Genomic DNA, 27,748 nt, shown 5'->3' on the forward strand with positions numbered 1-27,748 from the left:
AGCAGGATAAATTTGAAGCCTATGTTGTTGGGTTTTTTTTTTCAGATGTATTTATAAATAACACCTTTTCATGTCTCCCACGGGAGGTTTCAGTGCTAATGCTGGAAAAGACTAACAGCAGAATTTATTTCACTGGAAGAATACACATAATATCTTAAAGGTATTCTCAGATAAGATTGCACAACTCTATCTATATATCGGTTTAGGAGTATGGAGCTAAATATATTCAGGATCACGTGTAAATAGTAGTAATGCCTGATTTGCGTCACAGCATCCAGGGTCAAACTTGAAGGTGTCGATTCTTACAGTGAGTGTTACAGTGAGTCACTGGGATAGTTCTGCGTGTGACTGCCAGCCACAGGACAAAGTGCCTGTTTAATATTCCTGAACAGATTTCATTCTTGGACTCAGGATCAACAAGGACTCCTCAGTGTAACAGCTCATAAACAGTGATTTACTTGTTTTTTCACAGGCTGGCACCACATGCTGTGGATACACAAGCGCACACACACAAACATGTATACACTCACATACACAAATGTAAATATTCAAAGTAGGAAAACAGCATGAGCACTTGGCAAGATTTGAAGTCAGTTTTTTTCTCCTTTAGTTTGCTTTACGGTTAAGCACCAAAACTTTCTCCTGTGCAGGAAAGATGCACTGTAACCTATGTGGGAAAGACACAACCAATTAGTGGCACTTTTGCTGACTCCAGCTTACATGCACCATCAGTCTCTTTGAGTCTTCCTGTGTACACTTATAACCTGCTCAGCTGGGCAGTTTTTCCCCTGCTAGGCCCTCCATCTGCCCGGATTTTTTTTAGCGACTGCATGTGCTGTTTACTGCAGCATTACACTCACACAGATAGAGACTGTGGGTTTAAAATTTCTCCAAAGCCTCTTGACAAAATGTTCAATATTGGGCGCAGTTTTTTTCTCCCCCAGCTTATATTTTATAAGAACGGTCACGGAGCCCTTTATCTGGCGTTGCTTGAAAAGACACTTGTGGAATATTTACGCATTTGGGATTTCACTTGGACTCCAAACAAAGACATAAAACGCAGCAAAGACATGCTACTCTTTTTTTTTTTTTTTTTTTTTTGAATGAGAGCCTGTGCTGCACAGCGCAGGCAGGGGTTAGTCCCCACGGTGCTGCATGATTATGAAACCAGTGCAGTCATGTGATGTCTTCTCTCATCATCATCATGACAAGTTGGAAGTCTGACCTTCCGCCAGCACACAGTTTGCCATGCAGGGATTGAAGATTGCAATACAGCAGCAGTGCACTTGAGGCTACACTAGGGGCGGAGTTTGACCTCTCAAGTCTCAAAACATCACTAATCCGCGTCGGACATTCTGGTACAGGCCATCATCGGCCCCGTTTTACAAAAAAACAAAAGGCGGGGGGACTAATTCCAGTGAAATAACACTGTCCTGCGTTGAGTGCGCTATCAAGCAGGGAAGCAGGGGCTCGGGCTGCCGCTCGTGTGCGTGTCGGAGGGGTTGGGAATGCTGCACAGAGAGTGCGTTACGTGGACCTATCTGCAGTCATTTCTGGGCAGTTTTATTTGCAGGATTCACCGACCAATCGTGGATTGTTTTGGATTTTTTTTTTTTTTTTGCGTTGACAGCTGGACCGCTCTGCGCCTTCAGCGGAGAGGGGAGACAACTATCCGATATCCGACTTCTCTTTAAGGTGAGTGTAGAAGAGCGCTTGTTTTCCCACTGCATGAATGCAAGTTGCGGCATATTTATAATACAGTGGCAGACTAGGAGCTGCTCCCATATACAGTAAAATCTACAGCGTAAGGCTGTGTAACACTGGCAACGTGTCTCCTACTGTGGGAACGTCGAAGCTTTATTTATTTATTTATTTATTGGGGTAGTGGGTGTAGGGTGGGTAGGTTGTTATCGCAGGGAAACACAGGACCAAGGATCAGGTCAACAAATCCCGTTCAATAAAGGAGGATGTATGCCCTCTTCATGAACCCGATAGCAAAGATGGGCGCTTATGTACACGTATAGGCCTATACAGGCATCACATGGTGTCAGAGAGGGTTGCAACAAACACATGTGGCCACTGAAACGTTAGAATATATGATGACACTGTTGAGTTTGTTATCAACATTGACTTCAGGATGAAATTAATGTCCTGAAATCAACGTTGTTTCAGCATGTATTTCATATTGGCTATGTCACTTTTACAATAGCATTTACCAATAATATACTATTTAAAATAATAACTTATTCGCCTGTGTATAGACATGCAAATGAGGGATCTTGCACAAGTCACGATTCATTTATTTGTGTTTTGATTTTTTTTATGCATGTATGGATGTAGCTTTAAAATTAAATGTTATGTCTTTTTAAAATGTACAACCACGGAGTTATTTACTACTTTCCTTCTATTCATAAGAAATTAAGCTATTCCAGAGACATGAAAGGAGTAAAGTCGGATCATATAAGTAAGATACAAGAAAGTGTCTTTGGATTGTTGTTTATTTTATCTTATATCTGTATTTTATTTCGTGTTTAAGATTAAAAACAATCATAGTTTTTGAGAATTCCATAATAAAATATTTTCTCACTATTTAAAATATTACACCTTTTTCCCCCCCTCGGTCCTCAGACTTTGTCCAGTAGCATTCAATGTTGGGCAGCACATGGCTGAGGCTGCCTTGTGGCTGACAATGCTTTCCACAAACCGCTCAGGAGGTGCGTGGGGATGAAATGGTTGGAGCCCATGGCCAGACCAACTCACTATCTCCCTCATCCCAACATGTCCAACTGCAGCAAGTCTCCCCCCAACTCTGGAGAAGGTAGTTCACAGGATTCATCTGGCGTCTGACCAAATCAGTCATTTGCATTAGTGATGTAATGAACACTGTATCCAAGATTAACAGAATTTTCAAGCAGGGCCTCCATTACAGTATGCAATAAATATTATTGCTATAGGTATACTGGAGTTTAGCTGCAACTGCATTTAAATGGACAGAAATCTGGGTGGTGGTGTGTTTTGAGTTGACACTAGTTGTTTCTTTTTCAAAGTTTCATTTATAACACCACCACCAAAAAAATACAATAAAATAAAATATCTATTATAATATATTATATTTAAACCTACTGAGCACCAACTATAAGTACATGGGACAAAGGCAGATGAACAAAGTATAAGGAAATAAGAATGTGTATGGTGCTACATTGATCTAGTATTTTGTTAATTACTGATTACCTATTAAAAAGTATAGCTTAGAGTTGCATCATTACTTGGTAATAAGAACAAAAAGTAAGTCAAAAGTTGATTTGTGTAGAGAGAATAACGTTGGGAAGTTCTAATTTAAAAAGTTATTCTTTTCCTTTAGCTGCAGGCAATAATTCCATGGCATGGGTGAAGATGTTCAAAAAACCTGGAGGAGGCCTGAAGAAATCCTACCAGCCTGGGAGCATGCTGTCCCTCGCACTCACCAAAGGCCTGCTGAATGAGCCCGGCCAGAATAGCTGCTTCTTAAACAGCGCTGTTCAGGTGTGCACCATGTTTTAAATAGGTTTAGATTTCTGGGTAACTCTAACACTCTTTTTTAGATTATGTCCTTGTGTGAACACATGTGTGTGGTTGATTGGACCCCCACAGGTGCTTTGGCAGCTGGACATTTTCAGGAGAAGTCTGAGGCAGCTCTCAGGTCACTTTTGTCTCGGTGATGCCTGCATTTTTTGCGCTTTAAAGGTACATTTAGTGTTAATTAATTAAGTCATTCTTCTTCTTTTTAAATTAGTTTTGTCCAGGATTAAATTCTTGTCTGATCATACATGCAATATCTGCATCGCAAACTAATAATTAATTATGCAACTAATTATGTCTTTTTCAGAGTATATTCAGCCAGTTTCAGCAGAGCAGAGAGCGGGTGCTTCCCTCCGACAGCTTGCGTAACGCCCTTGCTGAAACTTTTAAGGATGAGCAACGCTTCCAGCTTGGGCTGATGGATGATGCTGCTGAGTGCTTTGTATGTTGACACCGTGCCGTTTGCTTTACAATCAAAAATAATCTTCAGCTCGCCTTTCCACACTAACTGAGTGTTACAGAGTATTACTGTGTTACTGAAGAAAAGAAAGAAGAAATAGGAACATTAAAAGACTGTACAAATGTTGGTACATGATCACCATAGTTACGTTTTTGAGGAGTATTAAATACACGCTTACGTGAAGTGTTACTCAGTGGTTCTCATTTACTGCGTCAACTTTTGTGTTTACAATTACGCACCTGTGCTGTGTTCTTTGTTTTGATCGTTGCCTCTGTATCTGCTCTCACACATAATAGGAGAACATCTTGGAGCGAATTCATTTACACATAGTTTCAGACACGGCGACTGATTCATGCTCATCCAAATCCTGCATCACCCATCAGAAGTTTGCAATGATGCTTTATGAGCAAGTGAGTAATCTTGTAAAAAACCACTATGTGTTATTAAAAAAAAACTACACAATAGCGTTGTCTTGTGCAAAAGAAGGGCATAATTTTAAGTTGGTCAGTTTTTTCAATTAATAAATTGAAATAATAAAAAGAGTCATATAGCTGGTTGCTTGTTAGAAATATGCATCTAACACGCTAGACTGTAAACTTGAAACAGTAGAATAATGCACAGCCTTTGTTTTGCAGTTCGTGTGTCGCTGTTGTGGTGCATCTTCAGACCCACACCCATTCACAGAATTAGTACATTATGTCTCCACTACTGCTTTATGGTAAGTACTCGATTGATAAAAAATATTGATATTGGTTGATTAAAAATTAAAAAAATCAGGCCAAAGCAGTAAACCCAATTTAAATGTCAAAATACTACCAATGCTAAAATAACTATGGTGGTTACTAGTTTTAATCAAGCCATCACATTACAAATCCAAGGCTGGTTATTATCAGCAGGTCTATTGTGGTTTATTGTAGTCACAATTTTTAGTTCAAATATGTGCAAGATTGTTTCTGACTTTTTTCACCTGCACCTGACAAAAAAGAAATTCCAGCGTATTATTATCCTTCAGTGGGCTGGTTTCAGTCATTATGCAAATGTACTGTTTATAAGATTGTGGAAACCTGCAGTCAGCTGAGACTGAAGAAGTCACTTGGATGAGTGACAAAACGTTTCTCCCACAAAACGCTATGTCCAGATGAACAGAATCAACTTTTGGAGATCCAGCGTATTATCTCTAAATTGAAACGTATTTTTTTTCATATGTTTTCAATATTTTGAATTAGTGAGTCTCAGACCTAACCATAATTTCAAATTATTAAGTTGAAATTTAAAGACAATAACCAAAAAGTTTGACTTTGACAGCCAAAAAGAAGCATTTCAGTGGCAGAAACAAACTTCCATCAATTTTTCACACAATTTTAATGATGTGAGAAATCAATAATAGTGTCTTTGCTAGAGTTGGATGTCTCAAGACTGGTCTTGAGACCGGTCTCGAGACCACTTTAACTTGGACTGGTCTTGTCTTGGTCTTGACGTACTTTGGTCTCGGTCTTGTGTTGGTCTCGAATCCCTCGGTCTTGTCTTGGTCTTGCTGTGTCAGATCGACATAGTGGTCGGGAGATTTGGAGTCAACAGTATCCATGACACACAACGTAACATTTGATAATGTGTCACACACAAAAGTATCAGCTCTAAGAGCCGTGCTTAGAGAGTGCTTTGTAGTGAATCAGAAGAGTCGACTCCCATTGAGCAAGAGTCGGCTCCTCACTGAATTTCCTTTCGCTGCTCAGCTCTCACACAGTGGCTCAGCTATGCTCCAAGACTAGACTAGACTACAAGTCTAGTCCAAAGACTAGACTTGGCTGTAGCTCAGGTGGCAGAGCAGGTCAGCCACTAATCAGAAGGTCGGTGGTTCGATCCCAGGCTGCCTCCTGGCTGCATGCCAAATATCCTTGGGCAAGATACTAACCCCATGTTTGCCTACTGGTGGTGGTCAGAGGGCCCGATGGCGCCAGTGTCCGGCAACCTCGCCTCTGTCAGTGCGCCCCAGGGCAGCTGTGGCTACAATGTAGCTTGCCATTGCCTGTGTGTGAATGGGTGAATGACTGAATGTAGTGTAAAGCGCTTTGGGGTCCTTAGGGACTGAGTAAAGCGCTATACAAATGCAGGCCATTTACCATTTGGATTCATTTATTTCCAAGCTAGCGTTATTAAATTGAAATTAATAGATTATAAATGTTTTTGTGCTTTTAAATCGTTATGGAACAAAACGTGATGGATAGAAGACATATAGCAATAAAGGTTGAACAGCTTTGCTCACTCATATTGCCACATTAATTTTAAAAGATAGTGAGGTGAAAAGCTGAACGACTTAAAATTGTTATTTATTAAAGTAATAGTTGTTTAGAAAATGAATTTGCTTCTTTTCCACCAATGGGGGAATAAGTGCATAAAAACGTATAGATATCGACATCTGCATTAACTTGATATTAGCTAAATTTCAAACATTGCCCAAGAATTTTTACAATCAGTTTATCCCTGTTTGAAATTTTCTGTGTTAATCTTTTTGTTTCTTAAGAACCCCAAAATGGATGCTAAATAACACCCTGCTAATTATATACACCTAGTAAATGAATATATACACCTAGTGGCCACAACTCTAATGCTGGCCACTACAAACTGTTGTACCATAAAGATAAAAAATGTTTAGTAGTGACTGATCTTGTCTAAAATCAGTACTAATATACTAATGATAACAAAACTGAATATGTCTTGATCCATATTTGCTTTACTCACTTTCAGAGGTTGGTGAAGCTCCCATTTCAACAACATTAAATATTAAACAGTTATCATAACTGTTAACTTAACCAACGTACACATTAATGTTAGCTGTTTAACTATTAGCAATCCCCCAATAACCACTAAGGCAGCAGCTAGCGGCTGTGGTTAAAGATAAAACAGCAATATTCATGTGGGAGCGAGGAAGCGAACCTTATCAGTCCTGCCTATGTTTATTATTAATAGGCAACCTTAATTATCAGGATAACACTAAAAACAAATTTGACAAAAAATCACAATTTGAAACTGAGAGAAGTCTACATCAGTTACATAGAAACATTGGCAGCCTACCTTACAAAGCCCCCCTGATCAGCAGTACTGTATATAGTGCCGTCACCTGAAGCACAGCACTACTTCAGACAATTTAAAAATATGTTTTTTCCTTTTTTGCACTACCAACGAAAGTCTTAAAATATCTGTAATTTTTATCCTCATAGTTTTTTGTCCTGTTTCAGACAACCTAAAAATAGTGTTGTCATTGATTAATTTTGTATTTCTTTTTAATGGTAAAAAAGTGGTATCCAGTATTTTGCTGGCTATTGCTATGAAGTTTGAAATTCCAATATCGTAACGACCTCAACATTTTCCAGTCCAGTGTCACCTACTATGGTTGCTATTGTGATTTCCTTTGTATATTTAACCTTCACTTTGTGTGTTAAAAAACAAAACACCTTCATAAACAGTTTAATGGAAAGATATTTTTACATTCTCTTTCTACTCTATATAAGTATGAGATGTGTGTACATTCATGCAGGATTTGTGAATTTTTGAATTGTTTGCAGAGTCAATTACTCTTTCAGAGATCTATTAGATGCTTTGTTACCTGCTACATAATTGCACAGTTTGCACAGTTTTGTAATGGAAAAGTGTTTTTATATTTCTTTAAAGGTGTCCAGAGGGGATTTTTAGCTGTAGTCTGTTATTATTATTGGATTTTATCAGTAGGTGTTTCCTGGGCTTTGCACACTCTACCTTACAAAGACAAAAAATAATAAAATGCACAACCTCAATAATAAATAGCATAAATTATTATTATTATCTGCTTAAATACAGAATTTATATCAGATTTATTGTTTGGATCATATTTTCTGATTCACACTTTTTTTAATGTTACACATCGAATGGGAACAAAATATTAGTTGATGCATTTTCTGTTTTTGCACCCAGCCAACAGGTTGATCGCATGTTGGGGAAGAGCGAGCGGCTAAGGTCAGACATGTTTGGAGAGTTGCTGCAGGCAGCAAACAACACAGGTGACCTCCGAAGCTGCCCGGTATGTTCCATATTTGCTGTCACTTTTCCTTTTCCTCTGGTAATATTTCTTAGAAAATCGGTGGCTCACTACCTTTTCCCTGTTTTGCTATTTAGTAAGAACATCTGTCTGAATTTAACCTTTAGCAAATGCTGATTTGTTTGACGCAGCTATAAATGAATAATTTAGGCATTCAGTTTAACAGTTAGTGTGATACTTTAAAATGGACACAAAAATGACTGTTGCAACTGTGCAGAGTACACTCTGTGCTTTCTGCTGCGACACTGCACTTGAAGCGACCGGAAGGAGACGATGCCAGACTAGTGTTAGGATATAAATAGCGGTAAGGGCTTATCCACTGTTTTTCTCTCATCTGTATTTGCTACCGCTGTCTTCTTTTCAGTGTGCATCAGTTAAGGCACAGTGCTGTGTTCCCTTAAACCCGTACTCTTCCCATGCTCTCTGGCTGCTTTATGCCTTTGCAATATTCTGATGATGATATTTAAGTCACTTTAATTTCCTTTCAGTTTATTTCATCTTTTTGTTTATACCTCAAAAAGACACAACCTATGACTCTGACATTTGGGGAAATTTGCTTAAAAGAAGTTAGTAAGAAAAGTTCACGTTTGCTTTTTTTAAATCTGTGTTTCCAACAGTGAGATTGGTTCAGTGAGAGTTACATAAGCAGAACAGCTAGCCTCAATCAAATTGTAAAACAATTCAAAACTTTCAACCACATTGTAAGTGTTTTATTTACACACGGTCATTTCATTGTTTTATTGTGCGTCTTGTTTATTCATTGTTGTCTTGTTTATTTAATGCCTTTATTACTTTGAGTGAAGAACTTTGCCATTTTCCTTACCAGTGTCTGCTTCTTTGTTTTTATTGGTTGTTGTTTTAAAGTATTTTGCAAATTCGGTAAAGTGTTTTATAAACAACTTTATTACAACTTTACAACGTTATCACTAAAAAACTAATTACAAAACATCCAACAGAGTGGGTTTTTCTCAGAGTTAGAAAAGACAGCATATTTGCCTAAACTAGTAGCCCATTAGAAAGGTACATTTCCCATTACTGCATAACTTAAAGGCAAACATAATTTTTTTTTTCAAATAGAAAGATTATATAGTTTTACTGGACTTTACTGGACAATTAAAAATTGCTATGCCCAGTTGTTTTTATCCTTAAATGCATTATTTGTTATGCAGAGTAACTGTGGTCAGAGCATCAAGATCCGTCGCGTCCTAATGAACTGTCCAGAGATTGTGACGATTGGATTTGTATGGGACGCCGAGCAGTCTGATCTTACAGATGATGTTATTAAGTCCCTTAGCCCCCGTTTGAACCTGTGTGGGGTAAGACCAAGTGAAAGGTTGAATGGAGTCACCAGTAACCTGATAACAAATGGAATTCCATTAGATTATTATAGATAAAAAACATTGTACTTTTTGCACTTTTGTCCAGTGTGTTAAAAGACTTGTTACAAATGTACATATCGAAAGATATTTGTCAATTTTATCATTTAATATCATATATATGAAGGTCAGCATGCTGTAATCTTTAAACTGGCCACGGAAGTCACACAAATAACTGATATTTTCATAGGATTTAGAATCTGGCACAAAACCATCAAACTTCAATTTGATCTCTTTCAGCTTTTCAACCGAGTCACTGATGAAAATGCTAAACGGAGTGAGCTACATCTGGTGGGGATGATCTGTTTTGCGAGTAAACATTACTCAGCTTTTGCCTATCACACCAAATCTTCAAAGTGGATGTTTTTCGACGATGCTACTGTGAAAGAGGTTAGGATGTCTGCCATTAATCCGCCTTACCCCTTTTCAAAAGTGTATTACCTACTACTGTGTTACATGCTCTAACTCAGTTATTTTCACCTTTTTTTCAGATTGGGTCCAAATGGAAAGATGTTGCTTCTAAATGTATTAGAGGACATTTCCAGCCGCTTCTTTTATTTTACACCAACCCCGAGGGCAGTCCTGTATCTAATGAAGATGCACCAAGGCAGACCACCATGTGTCCCCGCTACAAAGCCCAAGTAAACGGTGACATGAACGGTAAGACAGCCTTCCACTTATTATAACTTCTCAAAAAACAAAACAAAACACCCAGCTCACCCCTGCAGGCGGTTTATGCTTCAAGCTCGGGTCCTCTACCAGAGGCCTGGGAGCTTGAGGGTCCTACGCAGTATCTTAGCTGTTCCCAGGACTGCGCTCTTCTGGACAAAGATCTCCGATGTTCTTCCCGGGATCTGCTGGAGCCACTCGCCTAGCTTGGGAGTCACCGCACCTAGTGCTCCGATTACCACGGGGACCACCGTTACCTTCACCCTCCACATCCTCTCGAGCTCTTCTCTGAGCCCTTGGTATTTCTCCAGCTTCTCGTGTTCCTTCTTCCTGATATTGCTGTCATTCGGAACCGCTACATCGATCACTACGGCCGTCTTCTTCTGTTTGTCTACCACCACTATGTCTGGTTGGTTAGCCACCACCATTTTGTCCGTCTGTATCTGGAAGGATCCCACAGGATCTTAGCTCGGTCATTCTCCACCACCCTTGGGGGCATCTCCCATTTTGACCTCGGAACTTCCAGGCCATACTCGGCACAGATGTTCCTGTACACTATGCCGGTCACTTGGTTATGGCGTTCCATGTATGCCTTGGCAAGAATACCTGAGGCGCAAAACAGTTACAAGTACCTGGGGATCCTGCAGGCGAATGGGAACCATGAAGAGGCAGCTAGGAAAGCTGCAACCACCAAGTACCTGCAGAGGGTCAGGCAAGTCCTGTGGAGTCAGCTGAACTGTAAGAACAAGATCCGGGCTATCAACACGTACGCCCTCCCCGTTATCAGGTACCCAGCTGGTATAATAAGTTGGCCAAAGGAGGAGATAGAAGCCACTGACATAAAGACAAGAAAGCTCCTTACCATGTATGGAGGGTTTCACCCCAAGTCCAGCACCCTGAGGCTGTACGCTAAGCGGAAGGAAGGGGGCCGGGGACTGGTGAGTGTCAGCACCACAGTCCAGGATGAGACAAAAGATAACTTCTCATATATATATATATATATGCGTATATTTAATATATACACACATATATATAAAGGCGATAATCCACAATATATATCAGGTGTGATGTCTTTTTACTGTGAACTATATTTTCCCACTCTAAACATGTTCAACTCTGCCTCAGAAATGCTTGTATTTATGGTTTGAATAGTATAGACCTACTTTCTGTTCATTCCTTCATTTTTCTACATCAAGATCGTTTGACAAATCAGTTATCCTGCATTTACTAACTTGAGAAAGTAAATAATGTATTAATGATTATTGGATTGTTGGCAAATACTGTCAATAAATCCATGAGATTAAATAATGGCCTACCCCGAGTCAGATTAGGGATAATCTACAGTTAAGTCCTGATTACTACCTGTAATTATTCAAAGCATTAAATGTTTATGTTTTACTTCCTCAAGTGCAAAACTGCTGTTTACATAAAAAGACAAATAAAAGAAAATTCACAGTGAGCAGCACTTCTGTGGGAAAAATTGCCCTGTTGATATCAGAGGTCAGAACAATCTAAGAACAGGAGCTCAAGGGTTCAGTTTGCGCAGGCTCACCAAAATTGGACATTTTGCCTGATCTAACGAGTCTTGATTTTGGCTGCAACATTCAGATGGTAGGCTCAGAATTTGATGTAAATGACATGAAAGCAGTGAACCATCATTGTGGTGGTGTAATAGTGTAGGGGATATTATGTGGCACACTTTTTGGACCCCTTAGCACCAAATGTACCCATCACTGTACCCATCCTCTTATGGCTACCTCCGCTACATTCCATGTCCCAAAGCTCAAATCACTGAAAACTGGCTTCTTGAACAGTAAATTAAGTTCACTATACTCAAATGGCCTCCACAGTCACCAGATCTCAATCTAGTAAAGCACATGGTGGAACAGGAGATTCATGATAAATGACCATAAAACTTTTTGTGACTTCAGATTGGACATACAAACTTTCCAAAAAGGAATGATGGTTTTACTGAAACACTAGTGTGAAAAGAATGAGGTAATATTAGGCAGCTAATATCTGGATGAGTCTTAACTGATTCTTCACACTATAAAATGGGGTATGTGAAATTTCACACATGTGCGCACACATTCACAAACTCAAATGTTCTCTCATATAGCATAGAGTGAAGTTAATTCCCACTCACACAGGAGACAACAATTCATGGCTCTGACTTCTGATTGTGTAAAGATGCCTCCATATCAACTCTATCTGATTAATGTAATAAGTGCCTAATACATGCTGTGGAGTGGGATGCACAGTTTTTTTTGTATAAACAAGAGGAGAAAGAATAGAAAAATTGTGGGATCCTGACACTTGATGTGATCTGTGTATATTTTAGCATCTTGTATTTTATCAGTGATATTCAAATGCCAGTGTGAGGCTATTTTTTTTTAAAGTAAGGTAACACATATGTAACTCTATAATAGTGGACCCTGGATTATTAAAAAAAAAACAATGATTCATGTTATTACGTTTACAAATGCCTTAAGTAACTGCAGTAGCTTGCTAACAGACAGCTAACATTAGCGTTCTAAAAGCTACCTGGACATACAGCAAGGAGTAAAATAATCCTCTGACATAGTAATACGTAATAATTTTAGCCAGCTAAAGGAATTTTGTTTCTTTGAATTTTGCTTTAGTTACATAATGTTGGGCTCAGTGTTCTTTTCAGAGTAAGATGCAGTGTGCTCTCTCTGTTAGCTTAGATTAAAAAAGTACTGTGTGTTTTTTACTGTGTGCGTATGATTTATCTAAGCAAACCTTACACTTACACAATGAGTTTTGTGCAACAATAGGGTTTAGTGTCCACCAGGCTGCAATCACAGAGATTATCCTTGGCTTGTCCGGGAACTTAAAGTGAAATGAAGCTGCGACATAAGAGAGCATGATAGGGATCAGAATGCTGATCCATTCCAATTTGTCTAGTAATTTCTTTTCCAAAAAGCCCAGTCTGTTTCAGCATTTGAATTGTCTTTGTGAAAGTATCATCAGGTAAAATTTAACAGTATGACAATAGTATGACAGTGGTGATTTCAGTCAATCACAAATTACAGTTATGGTTTCCGTCAGGGTGATGCCGTTAAACCTCAGGCGGAAAGATTGTCCTCTATGTGCTGGCTTGAACTTGACATGAGGATGATGCCTCTGTTGCACGCAGATTACCACCCACGCCTTGCTCCCTAATCCCCGCTCCTGTGGCCAAACGCACTCATGCCCCTGCTCCACAGTTCTCACTCCTCCCCTGGACATTTCCGACATTTGCCTCCATTAATTTCTAAGCTTGGGGTTTTGGCAATGGCACCTTTCCTGTTTAGATGGATTGTTTTGCTTTAATGTGGAGCCCAGATACTTTGGCATGGAACAGGATTTTTGTTTTTATGACATTCAAAGTAAGTCGTTGATGCATTTGCTTCACACTCAGATGGCTCAGTTTTTTTTATTATCCTTTCATTGAATGTAATCATATTTTGCCTGTTGTCCTGTTAATTTGATGTGCAGTTTTTAGGAGTGAGTTTTCAGTCCTGTACAGTACTTTATGCTCATTCAAACTAGAGCAACAAACCCAGAAATGTTTTGTGGTTTAATGCTTTCGTTACAAATTTGCTCTATCATTTCAAGACACAAGATAAAATTTGCTTTATTAAATTAAACAGCACTTTGCTGCATATACTGTTTAGTATGCTTGGAACAGTCGATGTCCTTCAATGCCAACATTGGGCTGCATGAACAGTATATGACAGTTTACTCACTGCTCTTACTCACCACTTTTGTAACATCCAGCGTTGCATACACACAGCATTATGCAATATTTCACCTCATGTTTCAGATAATCCTCACAATATTTCCTTCACTACCATATAAATATTTGTAGTGTAATAATTGTATTATGTTTTAATGTAGATCTTATAATAAAAAGTAAAAATGAAACCTCTGCTTAAAGCACAGTACACATACAAAGAAAGAGACAGTGCTGCAAAAAGCAAAGTAACTAAGAGAAGAGCTGAGTTACAAAAGTAAAAGACAGTGGAAGGTGATCATGCTCATTAAAAAGCCAGATGTTCACAGTTCACATCAGCACTGTTTCTCACAGTGACCCGTTTGCTACAAAAGGCAAAGAAACACCACAGGGTGGGCAGCCATGGCAGCAATTGTGTATTTTACCAAAGTTAATGATGCAGCATATGTTCCTTGTTTTGTCTCTTTCCCCATTGGCAAGAAGCAACGGCAGAATGGTGCATCTACTGTGTACTTTATATGGACTATGATTTAATAATGAAAGTAGCCCTTCTAACATTTTCTCATGCAATACCGTTTACTTGATTCATAACTAATTCTTATAAGTATATGGCACAGGAAAAAATGCAAAAGGAGTCACTCTAAGAGTAAATCATAGCCCATGGATGAATTTACAGCCACTAATTGTGCAAACAGATTAACACTGCTGTCTTATCATGAGATTCAGGATGTAACAAGACCACAAGGCAACCAGTTTTTGCTTAACCAGACAAAGTTTCCAATTGCTGTTGAATAAGTGTTTGCACAGGATTTCACATCTTATGGATCAAAAAATGATATTGAGGTTTTGTGAGATTCATGACTGCTAACTACGTCATGTTGACTTGTCTGCCCACTTTGGACATGTGACAGTCATGATGACGATCATAGATTAAGTGAATAGCCCAGAGGGCTAAATCATGCAGGCCTAAAAACTGGTCCTAGCAACCATGTGTATTTCCTGAGTAATTGGCAAAAACCTCTTTAAGATTGCTTTGGTTACCCATAGTTTGCATTGAGCACACTGACACACCGGCAGATGTTCCCCGGCTACTCTTCGAGCTGTATTGAAACATTTGCTTTCAAAATCAATGTTGCATCTTCTGGAACATGTAGACTGCAGTAGATTAGTAGATTGTGAGTGCTTGCAGACAATGCAGACATTTTCCACAGGCGACTGTAGCCATTTGGTAACAATCAAACCACTGACAAGCAGCACTCTCTTGCGACCAGTTTCACCTAGTAATAGCCGACAAAATCCAGAAACCACTTGCTAACCAGTTCCGGGATTTACACTTTTCTCCCGCTGTCGGTGGTTGTTTTACAACCAATATGGACGTTCGATCAATGTGACCATGATGTCAAATGAGAAACATCTGTAGTCACTGGCCACTGGCTACATCCCCAGCGTCCTGGCAGAAATAAAAAGATAGAGTACATTACTCAAAGTTAGAATGCACATTTGAGTGTGTGCTCTTATTGTCTCTTTGCCAAAATATTTGTGATGCTGGAGAGTTGTGGTTACGTCATACATAATGTTGGTCAAAAGCACAATAATGTCTTTTGTATAGACTGTAGTCTTGAGTTAAAATATATACAAATCTTTAGAGTTTTTCATTTTACTTGTTATTTCTTTCTTTCTTTCTTTTCTTAAATTTGGGCCATGGGAACTAACCCTGCTAAAGGTAGTTTATGGCTCAAAGTAAATATTTAGCACTCATTTAGTTGTTCGAAAGCCAGAAATATTCCAAATTCTTTGTCAAAAACAGTATAATTTCTGTGTTGTAGAGAAACCACAGTCCTGTCATTTGATTAATTTATTTTCCCCAACAGTAAAACATCCTCTTGGCAGTCCTAACAAATTTCAGGAAACTTTCATGGAGAATTTGCAGAGGCCAGGTGAAACATCAAAAAAAGACAGAGGTCATCGAAGAACTGAACCATCACAAAACAAAGGTAGAGGGCTGTGTGCAGATAGCACATGTTCTCTAGTTATAAGGGTAGCAGTGTAAATCTGGGAGGAGAAAGACAAATTTGCAGACTGCATGGGCTCTACATGCGATATTCTGCAAATAATCTGTGTTCACTGTTCTTAGATATGACGCATGCAAGACCTTCATCTCCACCAGAGAATGGTCCAGGGCCTCCTGTGGAAAAATCAAAAAGCTATCCACGTAATGAGAAGCCGTCAAACCATTCAAGCAGAGGATCTCAGGAGCCACATGGACAGTCCTTTGGTGCACAGAGTGGTGGACATAGTCGGAAAACTAATAATTTCCCAGGTCACAATGACCAGGATGGCACCCATGACCAATGGGAAAAAGGTGGGAGTGGAGGAAGTCGCAATAAGTCTAAGTGTACTTGGAGACCTATTCGGGAGGTGTTAAATGTGGACACGGTATTGAATGAACTAGAGCAGCGGCGTCAGCAGCAACATGACAGCCCGCGGTGTAGTAAGCCTCCATCACACGAGAGGGTGCACCCAGAACAAAACCGAGATCGCGAGCGGGAATATGTCCGAACCAGAGAGGATCGGAAACAGAAATGTTTAATGACAATTTATGAGGACGAGCAGCGGCTTGAGACTGAGAGCCACAGCTCTGTAGAGTCAGAAAGCCGAGCAAATTACCAGAGGGGCAGCAAACTAAAGGGGGGCCCAAAGACTCTTCTACGTAGTGATACCTGGACCATTCAAAGGACAGAGTCTGGCTATGAGAGCAGTGATAGACTCAGCAGTGGCTCCACCAATCCTGATTCTCCTGGGGTCGATGGCTTTGCTGTTAAAGACCAGAGATCAACAGCGGAGGTACCGCTGCAAAGGTAAGACTCAGCTGATGACTATGACAGATACTGTCATTTTAATTTTACCTGCGGCAAATCGCCAGCATGCTGTGTTCATAAATAGTTTATTTAATAGGCAACATCATAAGATCTCTAGAAATAGAGTAAGATTTAAGTGAATCTTTTGTTATGAATTTTCTCATTAAAATAGTACATGTGACAAAAGGACATTTTGATGACCTAGAACACTTTGGCCCAGAAATCACAGTTTCAGATATCTTTTTCTAAAAGCACCAATAAGCCTGTGTTAACAATGACAAAAAGTAGTTTTTATATATGTTCAAAATGTATTTTAAGGCCTATCTTTTCCTGGAAAACCAAAAGAGGTTTATGACTCATCCTGCACTGTGAAATGTGTACTATGTGTGAACCTAAGAAGACAATTTCTTCTTGATTCAGCTCGTTACCATGGCATTAATACACTATGGATAAAAACCTTCATTAATAAACATGTTGAGAATATGTCAAGTTCTTGTCAATGACAATAACTAGCATTTCTATTTGCGTTACAATGTAAACAGAAAAAAACAAACAAACTTGTGTTGTCCATCTTTTTAGCTTATGTGTTTTAAAAATGCTGCTCTGCACATTTTAGTTTCATAGTCACGCGCACTCTTGTTTTCCTTTTGCGACTATGGTTATTTTAAGAGAGCTGGATATATTCTGCCACTTGCTAATTTTTTCCACTTATCCACTGGTCACGTTTTGTGTTGTGGACAAAAAAGCTTTTTCTCCATAGACTGAGATGGACGCCGCTCACTGCAGTGTACCTGGACTGAGTCCAGCTGGAGTAGGTCTGGCTAAATCCATTTGGATCCACAGTGAGCGCCATAATTATAAAAGAGACACCTTAAAAACCTTTGATAGGACACAGGATATTTTTCCATTATTTTTTTATTCTCTGACATTTTATATTTATAAAAGTTTCCCAGAAGCTAAAAAAGGGAAGTTTATTTTAATACTCTATTCCCATGTACACTTTAAAGGGTGAGTGTGTGGAGGACGCCAGCAGCAGACACAGAAATGCACATATATCTACAATACATAAGCAGACCTGGAAGCTATAAAACAGTTTTGGCTGTATATTTAACAAGGAATTATTAATCACTGAAAGCCATCTTTGAGTGGTTTTCATTCTAAATCTTGTTCAGATGGCACTTTTCATTACTCAGTATGTTTTGATTGGTTGTTTTGTGTGTGTGTGTAGAGAAGCAGTCACACTGTGAGAATTTGGTCCTAAATTTGTTTGTGTTCACCAAGGCTCCAAATCACCCATCAGTTAATGACTTTATTTGACATGAATATTGATTGTTTAAAGGTCACATTCAACCCAAAATTGTATGGTTAAAAAGGACTTTAAAGTTTAAAAAGAAATGCATGTGTAAATGCTCTCTAAATTTGCAGTCTGTACACGGAGATATTAAAATATGAACGTGCCTCATGCAAGTAAAAGCAAACTATTAAAATACTTGTATTTAAGGATGTAATTATATTGAGTAAAAGGTATTTAAGGTAGGAAATCATCTGTTTTTTGTAAATTAATATTATGAAAAATGTAATAAAATTTCTCCATAATTGTACAATTTGCAGTTTGTAAGTCTTTGTCAGTGAGTATGGTTTATAAACAGAGAGTACCGATACACACAGGTACATTTTAGGGAGGATTCATAATATAATAAGCAAATTTAGGAATAATAATTATTTAATAAAAACTGCATTTTCTTACAACCTATTGAGTACTGCATTTAGTCACTATCATATTACAAAGGTATCCTTGAAATATCATGAATGTTATTGATGATGGTACTCATCAAAGCATTATTTTTGTAATGGTCTGAAGGAATGTAGCAATTAATAATCAGTTTTAACTTGGTAATAACGATAGATATTTTCAGTGGTTGGTTATTTACCTTAGATGTCTGTTGAAAATAAAAACACTTTAAATGAAAGAGTACCATGGACTACTACTGTTTTCAGCCTTTTTATGCACATTTTTGTCATTTTGTTGAACAATATATGGTATAGCTAGAGAACTACATGAAAGTTTGAATGTAAGAATTAAAAGCAATCATACGTTTTTACAGGCTCGACAATATATTGGGTCAACTAGACAAGATTCAAAACAACTGTTATACAGTCAATTCCATCTAAAGTCAATTCTAGTCATTAGAGTCTCAGTAGACCTTGAATATGTCTTTGGTGCTGCCATACTACTGGTATTATCTGGATTGATGTGCAGTATTTATTGCCAGAAAAAGAGTAAAAGTTTGATGCTTCAGGGTTTTTTTTATGCTGGCTCTGTATTACACTTGGAAACACACTCAGTTGCTGTCTTTTATTTTCAGCCAGCAGCACCAAAAAGGAGGCGATGCAAAATCTAGTATAATGTCCTCACCTCCACACAATGGTAAGTTCCACGATTTTAAAGGCTTCCGGAGGTTTTCGTGGCACAGTAAAATAATTAGCTGGTAATAAATGTAGTGTGTGAAGTAACCACAGCGCAGTGCGTAATTGTAACCTGCTATTAGTAATTTTCAGTTTTTGGTAAAGTGTTAACATGCATGTACTTGTATGTAACAGCCTTATTCTATGTAACAAGTCCACTTTATATAACAGGTATGCATGGAAACATACGTTGTGGGTGGATGTAATTATCCCTCCACAAACAAAGTCATATCTGCTTTAAAAACACGATGTGGATGTTTTAAATGTAGATTTTGCCATAAAAGAAGCAAAAAAAAGAAAAAAAGGAAAAAAAAAAAAATTAAAGTAATATAATGTGACGTTTGAAACAGGACTTTGGTCTCAGTTATATGTTTTAAAATATTTGCAATACTTACATGAAAAGATTTACAAGGAAAAAAGAAACTTAGATTAGATCTTTCAAAAGTTCATCTTTCTTTCTTTCTTTCTTTCTTTCTTTAACCGAATTTCCCAGAGGAACCCACCCGAGGGATTAATAAAGTTCTATCTTCTTCAACCTGTCTTGTATAGGCTATGTTGAGTTTGGACTGGCTTATTTAACCTCTTCACCCAGTCAGTCCTGCACAGGCATTAATCTGATGATAATCCCACAAAGCTTGTTCAGATAGCACAGCTGGACGTGGCTGCCGGCATTGTCATAAATATCTTTCTGTTGCATGCTGTACTTAGGAGTGTGCTGCACTCAATACTTAATCAAGGCTATGTGCATTCAGAGCCAGTGTTTCCAACCAACAGCTAGAGCTTTTATCCTTGCATGGACCTCTCCAGGGCAACAGCGAAGAAAAAAATAACACATCTATTTTTAAAGGGAAGGAATTCAGCACCACACTGCCTCTTGCTGCGCTGGTGCATGGAGGGAGCTTGCTGACTGATTCATCCAGCTGTGTGAAAGTCTTGTGAGATTAACTTGCTGCTGCTGCCACCTTGTGTCCTGAGAGGGCAACAGCCTTGATGTCAGACATAGATGATTTTCTCCCAGCTGCCTTCTTAGTTTAGACTTTTGATTAGCCTGTGATTTTCCATGTCTTAATATTTGTTTTGCTCTTCTTGTGTAATAATAGTAATAATAAACCTTATAAAAAGATGGATTTATCTTTTTTGGATGTTTCCTGTTTTATTCAGTTTACTGCTTTGTTTTGATCCTGTTTTTTGTTTTGTTTTGTTTTATAGGCAAACATCAACCCAAACCTCAGGGAAAGAACCATGATCAAGTTTCACATTCACATCAAAAGAGCAGTCCATGTTCGAGGTTGTTTCTTGTTGTTTCTCTTGAATTACATAAAAATGGCTTTAGTTTTTAAAAAATAGTTCAAGTTGATGGACTTAATCCACCTGTATATATAGGGATGACTTGCACTGTGGTTATAGTGTGTAATGGGTCATATTGGATAAATTAACAAATCGCATAATTAGTATAAACTGAGAACACAGACAGAGAGCTAAATGAAATGGAAGAGGAGACCTAAAGGATGGAGCCAGAAAGTCAACACTGCGATTCTAAAACTCAGTTTACCTCTGGAAACTTGTTATGTTCCTACAATCAATGCCCTCCACATCAAAAATAGATGTGTGCATAACTACTAGAAGAGATTATTTTGCAGCACTGCTGGCTGTCATGGAAACTTTAGTTTCTCCTCCCCAAACTTCAGCTGACAAAAAAAGCAAACCAGACCAGATGCTGAGCTTCCTTCCTGAACATTTCTGGACATTTCATTCAGTGAAAATCAGTGATCCATCCATCCATCCATTCGCTTCCGCTTATCCTTTTCAGGGTCGCGGGGGGAAAATCAGTGATACCTGAGAAAAAGTACAGTTGTATAATATATCTTTAAAAAAATACATGTGACATGTCAGAGTAGTTTGGATTACGGTGATTAGGCCAGCCAGCAAGTTGTAGATCTTGGATGTTTGAAAAGTTGCGCTGCTTCAGTTTGCACCCCAAAATGTGTTGTTTTGCATAAATCCAAGTTATTACACTGAAATGTAATATAGCAATAATATGTAGCAAAATGCTTTAAGACAATATACATGAATTTTAAGTTTTTACATCTTAATTAATTTCCTCTTTTTCTGTAGACGGAAATCAAAGTACACGTCTAGTACCGCCAGAAAAGCAGGGTCTTCTGAGAGGATCTCGTCTGGCTCGGACAGCAGGCAGAGTGAGCAGCAGGAGATGACAAACTGTAGAGGGCACACTGGAGAAAGTACAAACCTGAGGCACATTACAAAAACCAGCAGCTCAGAATGGAACAGCTCTGATGATCTTGCTCTCTCTGAGCCAGAGGATAGAGAAAGCACTTACCTCTCCAGTAACAGCGAGGCCACAGCCTCTGATTCTCAGTGTCCACATATAAGCCTGCCATACCACCCTCCCAGCAATGTGACGGCAGAACCTCTTCAACTGAACAGCCAGCGTCAGCTTGGTACAACAGGGTTGCCTCACCTTCGACCCAGCCAACGGACTCCTCACCAAGGGGAAACAGGCCACCCAGTGTTTCGTCCCAGGATGCTCCAAGAACCTTTTCCATCAAGTCCTCGTCTTTCGTCTACATCTTACGTCAGTCCTCACAGAAAGCCCGACATGTCGGGCCTCCGAACCTTCTCAGATGCAAGCTCCAAGTCAGGGTCTGACCCAGAAAGGAGTACCCCATCATCGTGTGAAAGCGAGGAAAGAGCAGCTGGATGCAGGATGGAACAGGCAGTGCCTGCTCAAGAGGTTTCTCTGACAACATACTTCAATGTGGATAACTGCATGACGGAAACATACCGTCTCAAGTACCACAACCAGAGGCCTCTTGTCCTCTCTGCCACGGTGCCACGGACAACGGTTGCAAGTGAGCGGAGAGATAACAGTGATACACATTCACAAGATGTGCCAAAAGCCAGACCGGAAACAAGTAAGCCTCCAAACAAAACCAGTAAGTTACTGGAAAGGACAAAATGACAATATCGTATTGTTTTCTTTGATGCTGTGTCAGTGACACGTGACTGTTGTAAAAACAAGGTTTTTTTTTAAAGGAAACTCTTTTTTTTTCCTTCACAGGCCATAATAGCAATAAACCCACTGCAAAATGGAACCCAGTGACAGCCAAAGGACTGGATGAACGTGGTTTTTTATGAGTGTAACTTGGTAAGTTTTGTTTACATGGATGGGCAGTATTAACTGGATGCCAAAGAGTTTACAGAATGGAAATATGTCAGGAAGCCACGGCACCTCCAAACCGAGACGAACTTATTTATGCAAGCCTGTCACATAAATAAAACCTATTTCTAAATGCTGTTGTGTATGACTTGACGGATTATCAACGTTCACGTGTATCTTCGTTTCAACAAAACCCTGTTTTCAGTTTGCACTGAGAAGTTTTTTTAGGGTTAGATCGTTCTTTTTTATCACCGTATGTCTGTTTTAAAATATTTGTATTTTAGTGCACATATTTTATTTGTGCACTAGTGCTGCAGAAATTAAACTATACAAATATATTTAGGGTAAGGCAAAAGAGATTAAGGTGAATCACAGATGATGTGCTGTGGTCTGTATGGTAAAAGAATTGAGTGTGATCACAAATAAGAGCATGCTATCATGAAAAGATATGCTAAAGATACATTATCTGATTATGATGTCATTCTACACAACATAATAACATCAAAGGTTGGCCTCATCGATAGCAGGTTAAAGGCAGTTAATCTAATTACCCCTGTCAAAGGAGTAAGATCGGAAAAGTATTCATGATTTCTGAGCACCTTACGAGTTTTATGCACATTTTGGAGGCTTTAGGTCACCAGAGGACAGACGCTGTAACAGTGAGTCTTATTTATTTACTGAGGTGTTCTAAGTGTTATCAGTTATCAGTTATTTTACAACATTATTCTGTTAATGAATGACTGTGGGCTGCCCCATACCAGTCAGTCTTTTGATGTAAAAAAAAGAAAAAAAGAAAAAAAGTGTACTGGAAAAGATGATCGATTGTTCATTTACTTGAGAAAACCACCCCCAGTAAAGGTCAATTTTATGTCATCCTTAAAAAAAAAAAGGTGTAACTTGTTTTATTGGTTGGTTTTATTGGCAATGTCACAGGGCAGCCTTCAGGCTATTTAGTAACCGCCATACACAGTCGTGCAACCTTTTTGTGTTTTCTTGTCTTCAGTGCTGATTCTTGTAACCTTTTTTTTGTAATTCCCAGTGATGTCAAAACCATTTTTTCCCCAGTCTTCCTCTTAAAGTAGGCAGATTTAAATGCAGGTCTGTATTTCCAGGTATTTTCATAATAATGCCAATGTAATTGATATAACTGACATAACTATTAACCATACTACTTAACATAACACACAAGTATCCTTGTTCATAGTAAGACTAATATTCTGAAACCTGCATGTGGCCTTTACAGAGTCATACTAGCTGTTTGTACAGCCTGAGCATGAGCATGATAATCCTGGACTGACTCCAGCAAACATAACATTCTGTTTGATTTTATTCAATTGTAATAAAACAAAGTCATCAAATAGCAATCTGTAACCTTTTAAACACTTGAATGTTCTCTTGCTCACACTAGAATACATATTATGTTATGCTTACATTTTTGAATCTAAATGTATAATGCAAACAATGTGTTGGAAAACAAACTGTCCGAGACATACTATGCATTCACTTTAAAAAATAATTACTTTAAGAGCAGGTTTTGGTGTTTTTAGATCCTTTTTTTTATATGCACATTTTTCAAATCTCAATATATATATATTTTTTTCAACTCACTAGATTGCCAAGTCTCTTTATAACCATCATGCCATATACACATATTTTTTTTCACCTTAAATTTTTATCACATCAACCTTTGTCCAGGTATTTACTCCTACTGAACACATTTAGCTGTGTATGTATGCCATGTTTGACCCGACAGACATTTGAAATTTGTGTTGGTCATTTCGTTTTTTTGGGTGTTTCTACTTGTATTTGTCATGGTTTACTTACACTGTTTAAATATAAGAAAAACAAGACTTGGACTTCACAGGCAGTCCAGTCTATCGCTCACTGATACAGTACACGATGATACACACTAGACTGCCTTTAAACAACTTGATTGTGCTGTAGTAATTATAAATCCCTGCTATTTTTAAGACTTCCTATATATTTAATGGAAGAAGTAACTAAATAACTAAATTACCGATAAACTGAAGCTCAGTCCACGAATAATAACCAGATTACCTTAACGTTGATTCACATGTGAAGTGTTTTTTCTTCATAATGATTGTGGGGTTTTTTTTTCCCTTCATCTTAAAAAACTCTTCTCTTTTCCTCACAAGTTTAATTTTACATTCTGAACATTGTGTCTTCAGTTGTATCAACAGTGCCTTGACACTTTCAGTGAATTCATTTTTCGTTGTTGTTTTGTTCTTTGTTGGTGAACCACATTTAGAGAATAAAAATGATGAATGAAGGGAAATAGACGATGTTGCGATTAAATTTGGAGCAGGCAATGCTACCGGTGACGTATTTGACACTCCTGTATGTGAAAATGTTATTTATAGGTTGGATTGGGGTTCTTAGTGGCTCCTTCAGGCTTCGATGTAACAGTCACAGCTGCAGGCAGCAAACTCAGCAGTTCAAAAACTATTCCCTCTGTTAAACTAACAGTACTTAATCCAATTGTGCAAATACGATTATGTCTTGCATTCACAGTTTGTAGTCTTCAGTTAAAGTTTGAATTTGCTCTCGAGGCCTGCTTGATGAGACTGGTTTTCTCCTGTGTCACTTAAAGTCACAGTTGGCATTGCATCGATCTGTTTCTTTTATTTCGGGCTACTCGTACAGTGGAGCAACCTAATTACGCTGTAAAACCACAAAACAAAAGAAAGCTTTCTGCATGATCTTATCATGTCACTGATCTTATCAGTTATAAGAAGTTATAAGATGACGATGCCTGATAAGTAGCCTCGGGATGCCTCCCTGAATCCTGCCGTCTGCTTGGTTTTGGTCCTGTGCATTTGGTCTGCTGAGTTGATTTATTGACATTACAGTAAATGCTTCATGTCAGTTTAAAGAAACATGTGAAACCTGTCTACACTTTATATTTTTGTAGATAATATATATTTATTTTTATTCATTGTTGAATAAAGTTTCAATTATTGTATCACTACTAAATTAGCCACTTGACCGTGTGTTTGTGTGTGTGTGTGCGTTTAACTTTGCATGAGCTTCCACAGAATATTATTTGATGAAAAGCAGAGGAAACAAGCACACAAATTAATAGGCAGTTGTGACTTTATTAATACAGCTATTAAAATATGATGAGTTACATGTTGTTGATGACTTGGCACAAAACTGTATGTAACCCTGAAAATATTTCAATTCGGTTCTTTAAATGGATTTGGTCTAACTCCTCTTGAAAATCCTCTTTGCATCCACACCTTCGTAGGTGTAGCTCTGTTGAAGAAAGATTAATCAAATACAGTTGTTATTTAACTTCACATTTTTTTATGCCGGGATGAAAATTTATATTTCTGAATGTATAATCTCTATTTTTATACGTTTGTAGGAACTCTGCCTTGCCTGTATGAGTTCATCTCCTTGAACAATTCTGGTTGTCGTCAGGTCTTTTCCGTTGTCCTTTCTCTTGAAAATTCCCTTCAACACGTCTCCCTCCAAGGTCCACGCACCCTGAGAGTTGAAACCAACGATGAGGAAATTAATGAAATAGAGAACAGGCAAGGAGGGAATATTGTGCAGAAGTCCAAAGGCTGACTAGGCTGTTTGACACTTTTATAGTTGCGGTATTGAACAGAGGGCAAAGTCAAGGCTTGATGTATGGATTGTTGACTTAGTAACAGGGACTCAAAAGTTGAAAGTCTAAAGTGAGTGAAACTAGGAGCCACTTTAACTTACTGATAGTTCTGTTCCATCTGCAAGGGCGTACTCAAAGGTGACTCCGAGGGTAAATTCAATTTCGATGTTGCGGAAAGTGCTGCTCTCCTTGACGTTAAACTTGTCTCCCTCCTGTGCGATGGTAATCTTGAGGTTGTCGTGAGCAGCCAGCTTCCTCTTCACCATGTTAACTCCTGTGGATAGACACAATAAGGTCACAATAGATTGAGCAATGTCAGGAAGTTTTACCCGTCTAAAGGCTAATCACTTATAATGCAGTCACAAAAAAATGTGCATGACTATCAGTTTGGTGCAAAGATTATATTTAGACATTAATACATCAGTATTCTTTATTTAAGAAAAAATGAAGATTCAGAAGCAGCTCTAGCACTCACCCATTTTTTCCATGAATTTGTCATAGTTGTCATTTTGAGTAACTTTCCAGGTGCCGTTGAAAGTCATGGTGGCGCTGAGGGTGAGCTGGAGGACTCTGCAACAAGGAGTGCCCTTTTCAAACTCTGCCGCTCCTTTTAAATCAAACACCCTCTTATCTCATCATCTATCTGATTGCTGATGTGGCCGTTTAAAGCTCATGTTTTTTTTTTTCCAAGGTAATATCCTAACTGTGTGACAATGAATAGTTAAATGGTAAATGGACTCAAGCTTATAGAGTGCTTCTCTACTCTACTAGAGCACTCAAAGTGCTCTATTGAATGTTTAATGGCCACTTCATCCTGAATCTGTTTGCCAAAAGTCTTGGTCACAGCTTAACCACTAACCATATTCAGTGCAGAACTGCAGCATTTAAGTCTGCACTATTTGATACAAGAGGAATATATTTGAAATTTATTTTACTTTAAAACGGTTCCTGCCACTATTATTACAGATCCATTGCACATGTGCACTCCTCCAAATCTGTATGTAGCTAATGCAGGTTTAATCTTATCATTCATCCAAGATACTGCATCGGTGTAGTAGTTGTAATTTCTCTCTTCCACTATACTTGATTATATGTGATACCTTTGTCCTTTATTGCCCATTGCTAATAAACAAGACCTTTGACATCTAAAGTTAATGTTATACAAAACAAAAGAAAAAAAGATTTTTTTTGAGTCATTAAACCATCCTTAAACCATTTTGGTATCGCTACATCTATCACTACAGCTGTCTTTTTCTGCTTGTCTACCACTACTATGTCTACCACCATCTAGTAATTTTATATAATTAAATTACCACGGAAAGTTAATTTAATTTAATTTAATTTAATCTAAAGGGCATCAAAAACATTGCGAAACTATTAACTAACCCACAACTAACTGCACTATTAAAATTGAAATATTTAAGTTTAACAGAAAGAAAATGGGATGAATGGGACGAATAAAACATGTAGAGCATGTCTTCTCTTTCATCACAGTTTCTTGTCATTCTATGTGTCAAAGAGACCTTTGCCTGACCTTCACTTCCACCTCAGTAATACTGCATCTTATCAGACAAAAGACCTTTCTACCAAGACCGCAGTGATGAAATTCACAGGTGAGTTGGAGCCATAGTTGATCAAGTCTGGTGGAAACTCTTTGTAACATAATTATATCCTTTGAGGTTTGTCCAGTTTGTAGTATAAGTCATAAAAGCACGTGACAAATGAGACCATAGAC

The 27,748-nt window shown here is 38.3% G+C and overlaps 2 protein-coding genes across 3 annotated transcripts; one reads left to right on the forward strand and one right to left on the reverse strand.

Annotated features, from left to right (window-relative positions):
* The first annotated feature begins 1,243 nt into the window (after positions 1-1,243).
* On the forward strand, positions 1,244-23,929 carry usp53b (ubiquitin specific peptidase 53b). 2 transcript variants are annotated; one of them, XM_005726786.1, is made up of 17 exons: positions 1,244-1,695; positions 2,629-2,818; positions 3,362-3,522; positions 3,631-3,723; positions 3,866-4,000; positions 4,315-4,428; positions 4,654-4,736; positions 7,967-8,072; positions 9,260-9,406; positions 9,707-9,856; positions 9,958-10,126; positions 15,746-15,868; positions 16,009-16,732; positions 19,099-19,160; positions 20,408-20,486; positions 21,314-22,155; positions 22,281-23,929. In XM_005726786.1, exons 2-17 carry the CDS (start codon positions 2,725-2,727, stop codon positions 22,355-22,357), a joined length of 3,159 nt encoding a protein of 1,052 aa, XP_005726843.1. In that variant the 5' UTR covers positions 1,244-1,695; positions 2,629-2,724; the 3' UTR covers positions 22,358-23,929. The 2 variants fall into 2 exon arrangements, with proteins under 2 accessions (XP_005726843.1, XP_005726844.1); XM_005726787.1 differs by having other exon boundaries at positions 21,314-22,134.
* Positions 23,930-25,604: 1,675 nt separating this feature from the next.
* fabp2 (fatty acid binding protein 2, intestinal) lies at positions 25,605-27,158 on the reverse strand. Its single transcript, XM_005726788.2, has 4 exons — positions 26,489-27,158; positions 26,115-26,287; positions 25,782-25,889; positions 25,605-25,655 (listed from the first exon to the last, which is right to left on the reverse strand). The coding sequence occupies exons 1-4, from the start codon at positions 26,553-26,555 to the stop codon at positions 25,605-25,607; spliced, it is 399 nt and encodes a 132-aa protein (XP_005726845.1). The 5' UTR covers positions 26,556-27,158.
* Positions 27,159-27,748: the final 590 nt, after the last annotated feature.

The sequence above is a fragment of the Pundamilia nyererei genome, unplaced genomic scaffold (genome assembly GCF_000239375.1).
Source record: "Pundamilia nyererei isolate P.nyererei 1_Seehausen unplaced genomic scaffold, PunNye1.0 scaffold00022, whole genome shotgun sequence".
Classification (NCBI taxonomy): Eukaryota; Metazoa; Chordata; class Actinopteri; order Cichliformes; family Cichlidae; genus Pundamilia; species Pundamilia nyererei.